Source organism: Felis catus, chromosome B2 (assembly GCF_018350175.1).
Source record: "Felis catus isolate Fca126 chromosome B2, F.catus_Fca126_mat1.0, whole genome shotgun sequence".
NCBI lineage: Eukaryota > Metazoa > Chordata > Mammalia > Carnivora > Felidae > Felis > Felis catus.
Genome location: NC_058372.1, coordinates 17,780,444 through 17,792,910, shown reverse-complemented (window position 1 = coordinate 17,792,910; position 12,467 = coordinate 17,780,444). Strand labels below are relative to the sequence as shown.

Below are 12,467 nucleotides of genomic sequence, written 5' to 3'. Positions count from 1 at the left end.
TAACTTACCAGGGGGGACTGGGCAGACAAACGATCCCTGAGCTATGTGGCTATTAGCCGCCAAGTCCAGACTTTAATCCCCAGCTTCTATAGGGTGAGGGGCATGGTGGTGTGGTCACAGGGTGGTTATCTGAAGTGGGGTCTTCTGTGCGCCACTTCAGGGAAGGTCAGAGAAAGACTTCCTGCGTTCCGGTCACGGGGCACGTTAATCTCCTCAGGGCATGCAACACGTAGCCTTGAGCGAGGTCGTGGTGTAGATGTGGACAAGATGGAGGCCAGAGATGGAATTAGCGTTGTCAGCACTTTTACAAAGCTGTGCTTGTGACTCTCTGTCACTTGTAACTGGGAGTTTGTAACTCTCAATCCCCTTTATTTTGTCTGCCTCCCCACTTCACCTTCCCAACTCCCCTCCCTTCTGGCGACCACCCGTTTATTCTTTGTACTTAAGAGTCTTTTTGCTTGTTTGTTTCTTCATTTGTTTGTTTGTTTTTTAGATTCCACATAGAAGTGAAATCCTACAGTACTTGTCTTTCTCTGACTTATTTCACTTAACATAATATGCTGTATATCCATCCATGTTGTTGTAAATGGCAAGATCTCCTTTTTAGATAATATTCCATAGTGTGTATCATACCCTTTTTATCCATTCATCTACTGTTGGACACTTGAGTTGCTTCCTGATCTTGGCTCTTATAAATAATCCTGCTATAAACATAGAGGTGCGTGTATCTTTTCAAATTAGTGTTCTAATTTTTTTTTTTTTTTTTTTTTTTTGAGTAAAGACCTAGTAGTGAAATTACTGGACCTTACGGTATTCCTATTTTTAGGTTTTTTTTTTTTTTTTTTTTGAGGAATCTTCATACTGTTTTCCACAGTGGTTTCACCAATTTAGATTTTCACCAATCGTACACAAGGGTTCCCTTCTCTCCACATCCCCAGGAACATCCACATTGGATATTCTTGCCTCCTTGGGTGTAGATTGACTAGATAAGCATGGGTTTATCCTGCGTTCTCTCTTCTGTTCCATTGCTCTATGTATCTATTTCTTGGGCTTGTACCACACAGCTTTGATTACTGTAGCTTTGTGATATAGTTTGAAACCTGGAAGCATGATGCCTCCATCTTTGTTCTTCTTTCTCAAGATTGCTTTGGCTGTTTGGGGTCTTTCTTTGGTCCCATACAAATTTTAAGACTATTTTTTTCTAGTTCTGTGAAAAATACCACTGGTATTTTTATAGGAATTGCATTGAAGTTTTAGATCACTTTGCGTAGTATGAACATTTTAACAATATTTTTTCAATTATATCTTTCTACTTATTTGTGTCTTCAGTTTTTTTCATTTCTGTCTTAGTTTTCAGAGTACAGGTCTATCGCCTTAGTTAAATTAACTCCTAGGTATTTAAAAAATGGAAATTATAAATAGGATTGTTTTCTCAATTTGTGTTTTCTTCTAGTTCATTATTAGTGTATAGGAACAAATTTCTATATATTGACTTTTTTTTGAGCCTGAAAATTTACAAATTCATTTTTTCTAATATGTTTTCTGATTTCCAGTTTCTTTCTGCCTTTTATTAAAGTAATTCCAGGGGTGCCTGGGTGGCTCAGTCAGTTGAGCATCCGACTTTGGCTCAGGTCATGATCTCGCGTTTGTGAATTGGAGCCCCACGTCGGGCTCTGTGCTGACAGCTCAGAGCCTGGAGCCTGCTTCGGATTCTGTGTCTCCCTCTCCTTCTGCCCCTCCCCGCCCATGCTCTGACTCTGTCTTTCAATAATAAATAAACGTTAAAAAAATTTTTTTAAAAAATAATTCCAGTATAGTTAACATATTAGTTTCAATAGATTAGTACAATATAGTGATTCAACAATTTTATACATGACTTAGTATTCATCATAAGTGTGCCCCTACTCCACTTATTTCACCCATTCCCCCACCCACTTCCTCTCTGGTATCCATCTGTTTGTTCTCTACAGTTACCAGTTCATTATCTGGGTTTGTCTTTTCCTCCCTTGTTTGTTTCTTAAATTCCACATATGAGTGAGGTCATCTGGTATTTGTCTTTCTCTGACTTATTTTGCTTAGCATTATGCTCTGTAGATCCATCCATGTTGTTGCAAATGGTAAGACTTCTTTCTTATGGCTGAGTAATATTCCACTGTATATATGCCATGTCTTTATCCATTTATCTATTGATGGACACAGGCTATTTCTATTAAGTGGTTATTGTAAATAATGCTACTGTAAACATAGGGGTGTATATATCCTTTCAAATTAGTGGGTTTTTGGATTCTTTGGGTAAATACCTAGGTAGTGTGATTACTGGATCATAGGGTAGTTCTATTTTTAATTTTTTGAGGAATCTCCATACTGTGTTCCACAGTGGCTATACCAGTCCATATTCACCAATAGGGCAAGAGAGTTCCTTTTTCTCCACATCCTTACCAACACTTGTTTTGTGCTAAGTTTAGCCATTCTGACAGGTGTGAGGTGATAGCGTATTATGGTGCTGATTTGCATTTCCCTGATGAGTGATGTTGAGCGTCTTTTCATGTGTCGGTTGGCCATCTGTATGTTGTCTTAGGAGAAATGTCTGTTCATGTCTTCCTACTTTTTTAATTGAATTATTTCTTTGGTGTTCAAATTCTCCATATATTTTAGACACTAACCCTTGTTGGGGATAGGTCATTTACAAGTGTCTTCTCCCATTCAGTAGGTTATCTTATAGTTTCATTGGTTGTTTCCTTCACTGTGCAGAACCTTTTTATTCTGATGGAAGTCCCAGCCGTTTATTTTTGCTTTTATTTCCCTTGCCTCAGAAGATCTGTTTAGAAAAAATGTTATGGCTGACATCAGAGATCTTACCACCTGTGCTCTGTTCTAGGGTTTTAATGGTTTCAGGTCTCACATTTAGGTCTTGAGGCCATTGAGTTTATTTTTGTATATGGTGAAAGTGGTCTAGTTTCATTTGCATATGGCTGTCCAGTTTCCCCAATGCCATTTGTTACTAGACTGTCTTTTTCCCATTGCATATTCTTATCTCCTTCGTCAAAGATTAAATAACTTTGTAATCATGGATTTGTTTCTATGTTTTCTATTCTGTTGATCTTAGGTCTATTTTTGTGCCAGTACCATACTGATTTGTTTACTACAGCTTTGTAGTATAACTTGAAAATTGGGATTGTGATACATCCAGCTTTTCCTTTTTCAAGATTGCTTTAGCTATTTGGGGTCTTCTGTGGTTACCTACACAAGCTATTTGGGGTCTTTGGTTACCTACACATTTTAGGATTGTTCCTAAATATCTACATCACTTAGAAATGATGTAGATATTTTGATAGGGATTGCATTAAATGTTTAGATAGCTTTGGATACTATGGACATTTAAAAAATGTTCTTCCGGGGCACCTGGGTGGCGCAGTCGGTTAAGCGTCCGACTTCAGCCAGGTCACGATCTCGCGGTCCGTGAGTTCGAGCCCTGCGTCGGGCTCTGGGCTGATGGCTCAGAGCCTGGAGCCTGTTTCCGATTCTGTGTCTCCCTCTCTCTCTGCCCCTCCCCCGTTCATGCTCTGTCCCTCTCTGTCCCAAAAATAAATAAATGTTGAAAAAAAAATTCTTAAAAAAGAAACTTCCCTCTTAGAAGAGCTTTTGCTGCATCCCAAAGATTTTGGACCATTGTGTTCACTTTCCTTTGTCTTTTATTTCTTCTTTAATTTATTGACCCATTCATTGTTGAGTAGCACGTTATTTAACTTCCATGTATTCTCTTTCCAGATTTTTTGTGGCTGATTTCTAGTTTCATAGTGTTGTGTTCAGAAAAGATGCATGGTATGATTTCAGTCTCTTTTGTATTTGTTGTTTTGTGGCCTAATATGTGATCTATTCTGGAGTATGTTCCATGTGTACTTGAAAAGAATGTGTATTCCGTTTTAGGACAGAATATTCTGAATATATATATCCGTTAAGTCCAGCTAGTCCAGTGTGTCATTCAAAGCTACTCTTTCCTTGTTAATTTTCTGTTTTGATGATCTGTCTATTGATGTAAGTGGGGCATTAAGTCCCCTACTATTGCATTACTATTGATTCTTTTATATTTTCTATGGATTGTTTTATGTATTTGGGTGCTTCTATGTTGAATATATAAATATTTACAATTGTTATAAAGGAGACCATCCAACAAGGAGATAAGATTATAAGGTGTCCTTCTTTGTCTCTTGTTATAGTCTTTGTTTTAAAGTCTATCTTTTTCCTATACAAGTATCGGCACCCTGGCTTTCTTTTCACATCCATTTGCATGATAAATGTTTCTCCATCCCCTCTGCAGGTGTCTTTAGGTCTGAAATGAGTCTCTTGTAGACCGCATATAGATGGGTCTTGTTTTTGTTTTTTTCTTTTTTCCATTCTATCACCCTGTGCCTTTTCATTGGAGTGTGTTGTCCATTTACATTCGAAGTAATTGATAGGTATGTATTTATTGCCATTTTTTTACTTTATGGTGTTTTTTGTAGTTTTCCTGTGTTCCTTTCTTCTGTTCTCACAATTAGTTGGCTTTCTTTAGTGATACACTTAGGCCAAAATAAAGAGAAAGGAATCTATCTATTTCTAGTTTTTGACTTGTGGTTTCCATTAGTTTTGTGTATAACATCTTCGTCATATAGTGGTCTATTTTAAGTTGATGGTTGCTCAATTTTGAACCCATTCTTTATTCCTCTTCCTGCAACCCGTGTTTTAGATATGAGTCCTACTTTACATCCTTTTATTTTGTAAGTCCCTTGACTGATTTTTACAGATACGCTTATTTTTACTGTTTTTCTATTTCCTCCTTTTATTACTCCTAGTCTTTGCTTTCTATTCAGAGTCCCCTTTATCATTTCTTGTAGGGAAGATTTAGTGGTCATTAACTCCTTTAACTTTTGTTTGGGCAAACTCTATCTCTCTTTCTATTCTGAATGCTAGCCTTGCTGGGTAGAGTATTGTTGGCTGCAAATTTTATCCTTCAGCACTTTGAATATATCCTACCACTCTTTTCTGGCCTGCAAAATTTCTGCTGAAAGATCAGCTTATAGCCTTATGGGTTTTTTTTTTTTAAATATGTAACTTTTCACTTGTTGCTTTTAAAATTCTCTTGATCATTACTTTTTTTTTTTTTTTTTTTTTTTTTTTTTTTTTTTTTTTTTTTGCCATTTTGATTATTGTAGGTCTTGGTGTAAATCCCCTCAGGTTAATTTTCTTGGGAGCTCTCTGTGCCTCCTGGATCTGGATCTGTTTCCTGCCCCAGATTGGGGAAATTTTCAGCTATTGTTTCTTCAAATAGGTTTTCTGCCCCCTTTCCTCTCTTCTCCTTCTGGGATTCCTATAATATGTATGTTAATGTTTGATGAAGTTGCTGAGTTCCCTCAATCTGTCTATTCTCATTTTGCATAACTTTCTCACCTGTTCTTCTTGACTACTCTCCATTGCTCTGTCCTCCAGCTCACTAATTCACTCCCCTCCTTTCTCTAGCCTGCTGTTTATTCCATCTAGTGTATTTTCAATTTCATTTATTGTGTTCATCTCTGATTGGTTCTCTATCTCTTTGTTAAGGGCCTCCCTGATGTCCTCCATTCTTAAGTACATGGAGTATCTTTATGATGGCGACTTTAAATTCTCTATCAGGCATATTATTTATTTCATTTTGCTTATGTCTCTTGCTGTGGTTTTTCCTGTTCTTTCATTTGGAACATTCCTTGGTCCCCTCATTTTGTCCAATTCTGTGTCTGTTTCTCTGTGTTAGGAAAGTCCGCTATGTCTTCTGATCTTGAAAGTAATGGCCTTGTGAAGAAAAGGTCCTGTATTGCCTTGCAGTGCAGTGTCCCCTGTTTACCAGAACCTGATGCTTCAGGGATTGTCACTGTATGTGTTGTGTGTGGCCTGCTGTTGTGTCCTGTCTACTTTTTCCTTCGGTACAGTTATCTGCAGAGGCTCTCTTTGTTGTGGGCGGTGTTTGGTACCCCGCCAGGATGGGTCCTGCAGTTTTAACCAGGTGTGTGCCAAATTATTTATGAAATGAAACTAGCAGCTGCTGCTGGGACTTGGGTGGCCTGGGCAGATCCACAAAGTGTGCAAAGTGGGCAGGGTGTGCAATTTTAACAAGGTGTGCCTCCAGCTTCTGCCGGGCTTCCCACCACCACCACCAGGACCAAGGCCCCACAAAACATTTAGGTTGGGAGTCGTGGTGTTGGCAAGGTTTGTGCCAATCTTTTGTGGGAGGGGACCTGCAGCACTGGGACTGAGGCAAGCCTGGCAGGGGGCAGGGTGTGGTGTAAGCAAGTTAGGTAGTGAATGCTGGTGCTGTGCTGGTTCCTTCAGGTAGCTGTGTGTTTATTCGGTGGGGGGGGGGGGGGGTGGGAGTGGAGGAGGAAGATGGTACCTTCCAGCTCCTTTATGCCTGGAGAGACCCTCATCAACCCCTGCCATTCCAGGACATGCTCCAAAATAAATAAACTACTCTTTCCTGTATTTCTCAGGAGTTTTTCAAACTGCTACTTCTATGCTATAACTCCATGGACTTTTTGTACTGTCTCTTTAAGGATGGAGACTCAGCTTTCTAGGGCCTTCTAGGCTCTCCCAGAACAGAGTCCACTGGTTTTTATAACTCCAGGCTTTAAGTCCCACTGGTCATAAGGCTCACAAAATTTATCCCCTTTGCTCCCAAGCCAGTTGTTATGGGGACTTGTCTTCCTGGTGTGGGATCCCTAGTGCAACAGTATGTTTCTCTCTCCTCTCTACTTCCGGCCCCCCCACCCCAATGTGGATGGCTGTGATCTGTTTTGTTTCCCACTGCCTCTTTGCCCTTCCCACCCTCTTCAGTAAGGCCTCTTCTATACCTTTTACTTATGGTGTTTGTTGTGCCAGTCTTTGGGTGGTTTTCTGGATTATCTATGCTGTTGAGTATGATCAAGTTGTACTGTGGGATGAGGTCGCCTTAGGGTTCTGTTACTCTGCCATCTTCTCCATGATGGAAATAGTCCATTTACATTTAACGTAATTTGCGAGGTATGTGTTGGCATTTTGTTCGTTGTTTTCGGGTTGTTTTGGTAGCTCTGTTTCTTCTGGCTTCTTTCCTTGTGGTTTGAAGGCTTTCTCTAGAGTTATCCATACATAAAAAAGAGAAAGGAACCCAAGTGTATCTGTTAGAGGTTTTTGATTTGTGGTTACCATTAGGTTTATGTCATCTTGTATGTATGGCAGTCTTTATTAAGTTGACAGTCACTTAAGTTTGAATGCATTCTAAAAGCACGAAATTTTTACTCCCCCACCCCTGTTTTATGTACGTGATGTCATATTTTTATCTTGCATATCCTTGACTGTTTTTTGAGATATGACAAACTTTATTACTTCTGTGTGTGAACTTCCATACTGGCTTTATAAGTGATGAATATACTACCTTAATAAAAGGTCTGTTTTTACCTGTGACTTTTTTTCCTGTTGTAATTTGCTTTTAGTTCTAGCCTTTCTTTTCCACCCAAATAATTCCCTGTAATTCTTGTAAGGCTGGTTTAGGGGTGGTGAACACATTTAGCTTTTGTTGGTCTAGGAAACCCCTTTTCTATTCTGAATGATAACATTGCGAGGTAGAGTATTCTTGGTTATAAATTTTTTTTCCTATCATCACTTTGAATGTATCATCCCTTTCCCTGCTGGCCCGCAAAGTTTCTGCTAAAAAAAAAAAAAAAAAATAAGCTGATAGCCTCATGCGGTTTCCCTTGTATGTAGTTGTTTTCCTTTACTGCTTTCCGAATTCTTATTTTTGCTATTTTTAGTTATTATGTGTCTTGGTGTAGACCTCCTTGAGTTCATCTTGTTAGGAGTTCCCTGTGCTTCCTGGATCTGGATGTCGGTTTTCTTCCCCAGTTTAGGGAACTTTCCATGTATTTCTTCAAATAAGTTTTCTGCCCCTTTCTTCTCTCCTTCTGGGATCCCAATAATGTGACTGCTATTACGCTTGATGAGTTCCCTTACCTATTTTCATTTTTTTTTTTTTTTACTTTTTGCTGTTCAGCTTGGCTCTTTTCCATGACCTTGTTTTCCAGATCCGTGAGCTGTTCTCTTGTCTCCTCTAATATGCTGCTGATTCCCTCGAGTGGTTTTTTTAAATCTTGTTTTGTTTTTCCAGTCACTGGATCCTTCATCTCTGACTGTTTTATATTTTCTGTCTTTTGCTGACCTTCTCCCTGAGTTCATCCACTCTTCTCGCAAGTCCAGTGAGTATCTTTGTGACCATTGCTTAGAATTCTTTAGTGCTTATCTGTTTCTTCCAGCTCTTGTGTTGTGATTTTTGTCCTGTTCTTTCGTTTGGAATACTGACTCATTTCGTCTGTTTCTATGTGTTAGGGAAGACCGCTACATCTCCTCCTGACGAAAGCAGTTGCTTTGTGTGGAAGAGGTTCAGTGGTTCCCTGTAGGGCTGTGTCCCTCGGTCATCAGAACCAGACAATCCAGGGGTGTCTCCTAGACAACCCTACGAGTGATGGGCTGAGTTACTGTTGTGTCTAGCTGTGTTTGCTTGTAGCCCGGTCAGCGGCAACGACCCATTTTGCCTACCGTGGGCACACTGGGCAGGGTTTGGTCCATGCGGTGATAAGGGGCCTGTGCAAGGCCCCTGGGCTCCTAGATCGGCAGGATCAGCAGTCAGGCTAGCTGTCGGCAATTAGCCTCTCTGTGTGGGTCTATCAGATGACTGGGCTTTCTCCCCATGTGGCTCACAGGGCTTTTATTGGTGGATGGGCTGGTAGTCAGACTAGGTATCTGCAATCAGCGTCCTTGCTGCAGTCACGGCTTGCTTTCTGCGTGACCAGCTGGACAGTTTAGCTGCTGGAAACGGGGGCGAACTGGTGTGCGAGATTATCTCCTCTTCTCCCCAGGGCAGTACACACTTTGGAGTGGTGCTGGTCCCCACTGGGGCTGCCTGCCTGGTGTTGGGGCAGGACCCACTTTGTAGGGATGGCTGCTGAGGCAGGCGGGTTGGATGGAGCAGGTCTGTAAGGGAGCTTTGGGGGTGGGGCATGGGGTGCTAGCAAGATTGAGAGGGTCGCTGCTGGCTCCCGTACGTGTCCAGCTGTGTAAGCTGGGAGTGGGGAGAGAAATGGTGCCCGCCGGCATTTTTATTCTTGGAGAAGTTTCCTAAAGATACCTGCCCCTCTACCACACATTCTGAGATTAGTAAGTAAGTCCCTTCAACATATAGTCCCCTCCCCCCAGGTGCTTTTCACACTGTCGTGTCTCAGGCCAGGTTATTTATTATGCTGGCTCTTTGAGGGTGGGGCCTCTCTTTCCTGTGCTTTGAAGTTTTTTGTGACAAGATGCTTCCTAAATTTTTGTTTCCTGAAGTCAGCACTTTTTTGAAAGTCCCTCTTCTGCTGCCTGATGGCAGTGCCCCCTCCTTCCTTTTTTGTAGTGCTGCGTTTGTCAGTTTCTCTTTACTATTTAAAGGAAAAGATTGGCATCTGGTATTTGCTAATTAACCTGGTACATAAAGGTCTTTAGGATCCCTGCTGTCCATCTGAAATCTCAAGTTTTAAGCTGGCAGGCAAGTTGTTGGCTCAGCCATTAGCGAAATTTCTGGTTCCCAAAGATCATCTAGCAGTATCCATCTGGCTTGCTTTTTTTTTTTTTTTTTTTTTTTTAATTTTTGAGAGAGAGAGCACGTGCGAGAGCGGGCAAGTGCATGAGCGAGCTGGGGAAGGGCAGAGAGAGAGACAGAGACAGAATCTATGACCGTTTCAGGCTCTCCGCTGTCAGCATAGAGCCCGACGCGGAGCTCGAACCCACAAACTGTGAGATCACCACCTGAGCCGAGCCGAAGTCGGGTGCTCAACTGCTCAACCAACTGAGCCACCCAGACGCCCCTGATTTTTGTTTTTGTTTGTTTGTTTTTTGGTTTTTGTTTTTTTGTGTGTTTTTTGTTTTTTTGTGGGTTTGTTTGTTTGTTTTTGTTTGTTTTTTTGATGAAAGAGGACTCTCTATTTTCTGGTTTGGGTTTCTATAGTTTCATGAATTATATGGGGGTTGAGTATATTACCTACAATAATACATACATCAAAATTGCACATTCGAACCTAGCAAAGTAATGCGATCACCTTACCATAAATTTTTGCACTTATCAGAAGCTTGTAAACTACCACCATCATTTTATATCTTGATGTGCATAAATGAAATCACAAATCTAGTTTAATAAGCATGAAGGATAACCACATACTCATTTTACCATGCACTGACATAAGTAGCTGTTGAAATTTCTATGATTGTGCTATTTCATAGAGGCCAACATTTTATTAAAAACCTTCTGTTTGAATAAGACATTACAAATATCTATTTTTAAAAAATGCACAAACGTGGGGTGCCTGGGTGGCTCAGCCGGTTAAGCGGCCGACTTCGGCTCGGGTCACGATCTCGCGGTCCGTGAGTTCGAGCCCCGCGTCGGGCTCTGTGCTGACAGCTCAGAGCCTGGAGCCTGTTTCAGATTCTGTGTCTCCCTCTCTCTCTGTCCCTCCCCTGTTCGTGCTCTCTCTCTGTCTCAAAAATAAATAAACGTTTAAAAAAAAATGCACAAACGTAAGCAACAACAGAAAACTGTGTGTAGGAGCTGCCCTTTGTATATTTGTCCCTCAGTCTGGACCAAAAAAAGTAGCTTTGCTTGAGATAGGATAATCCCACACAGTCACACTTCGTGGATGCTGCTGTTTTGCTGAATGAGAGTCTATGCAATGCCGGTGCGTTTTGTCCAGGTTTTATTGCCCAGGCTGTTTTAATTCCTAACGTGTTTACTGCCCTCATGGCTTTTCCAGTCTTTCCCTCTTCCTGTTGTGTGGGAGTCTCCTTATTTGTCTTCGCGTCAGTTTGATTCTTTTAAAATTGTGATTTCAGGAAAAATTCAGATGCTGAGTTCCTTCATATTTACCTTAGGATTTCTGGTGACAGAAAAGACTGCAAGTCATTTGATTCAACAGGAGGTGAGTTGCGAGTAACAAATCGGTTGTTAACCGTTGCTCTAGAGACCTTAGAGAAGGTTGTGCCCAGCTCTCCATGTTCGTGTCTTCCCCGTGAATACTTTCTCCAACTCCAAACAGGCTCTGAAGACTTTGAACTCCATTTTGCATGCTGTGCCTCGGAAAGAGAGAAAACAACTCCCCTTGTTGGAAGGCCCGTGTCGTCTTATGTAAGTGAGGTTGTACTCGATGATGGAATGACGGAAGGGCAAAACCTCTCTGGATTGTACTACCTCAACCTTTGTTCTCCTTAGACTTGACGACTTTATTGCTTCTTTTCAGTAAATGCTTTGTGCACCTACCCTGTATCAGGCACTATGCTAAGTAGTGAAGGAGGACTGGACTTTGCTAGGCTTTTCTTTTTTAGTAATATGTTTATCAGGTTTGTGAGCTGAAGTGCTTTCTTGGGCTATAGACCATTTTTTCCCCACTGGGAATGTGAATTAGTGACTCACGTGTTCAGGGTGCAGACTCTGGAGCCAGACTGTGGGGCTTCAAATCCTGGTTTTGCCCCCTTTGTTTGCTCACCTGCAAAGTGGAGCCTTGACTGACAGTTTTTATACAGGTCGAATCCGGCAAACCATTGGCAGTGATGAGCCTATTATCTGGTAAAGAGCAAATGCTCAAAGGCTACCGACTTTGAGCTACGCCAGTAAAGCATGGGGTTTATATTGTTTTTCAACAATGAAATCAATGGATTCTTAATTTTTTTGACTCTGTTACAATCCTGTAGTTCTTGGGACACTGACATTTGGGGGTAAGGTTGTACTGTGTGGCTGCGGAAAGGGCAAAACGAGTACCCTATTCTAAAATGTGAACCTGTATCCGTGACCGTGCTAACCGCTACTAACCAGCATCACTGACCTCGTGCGGCACACCCTCATTCCTGTGACATGCAGCCGTGACTGGTGAGATGAAGGGCAACCAAGTTTGCCATATTGTAGGCCCAAATGAGGTTATCGGTGACCATGAGCCCACCTCTATCACGTTTGTCCGATAACTAGTGCATGCAGGTTGCAGGGTATCTACTATTTCCTAAAAAAAAAAAAAAAAAAAAAAAAAAAAATTCAACTACATTAGTTTAATCGCTATTCTCAGCGATATATTTAGATTTGGAGAACAGCTGCCCTGATCCTTTTTTCCTAAGTTTTCAAACTAATCCTATGGTCCCGCCTTATTGTTTGTATGTGCTAGAAAGTCTGGAATGCTCTGGACTTCAGGTCAAATATAAAGGCTGCAAACACAAAGCAGTGGTCCTATCTTAAGGCCTCTTTTTAATTTTCTTTTTAATCGATCTGTTTATGAGAAACTGAACTAAAATATTTCTTGGCCAGTCTATTTAAAACGGGTGTTATTTCAGATAAGAAAGATCCACATCATATTTGTTGATATTTAATTAACTGAAATTGTTAAAGGAAGATATAATATGGGGGTCTATTATAATTC

The 12,467-nt window shown here is 40.9% G+C and overlaps 1 protein-coding gene across 3 annotated transcripts in view; it reads left to right on the top strand.

The window, feature by feature from the left end:
- The window catches only part of SYCP2L (synaptonemal complex protein 2 like), a 104,106-nt gene that overhangs the window by 9,321 nt on the left and 82,318 nt on the right, over positions 1–12,467 (top strand). For all 3 annotated transcript variants that reach the window (XM_045057122.1, XM_045057123.1, XM_019830249.3), the window contains 2 exons: positions 10,900–10,985; positions 11,103–11,191. In XM_045057122.1, coding sequence (XP_044913057.1) covers positions 10,900–10,985; positions 11,103–11,191 — 175 coding nt within the window. The remainder of the gene's footprint in view (positions 1–10,899; positions 10,986–11,102; positions 11,192–12,467) is intronic.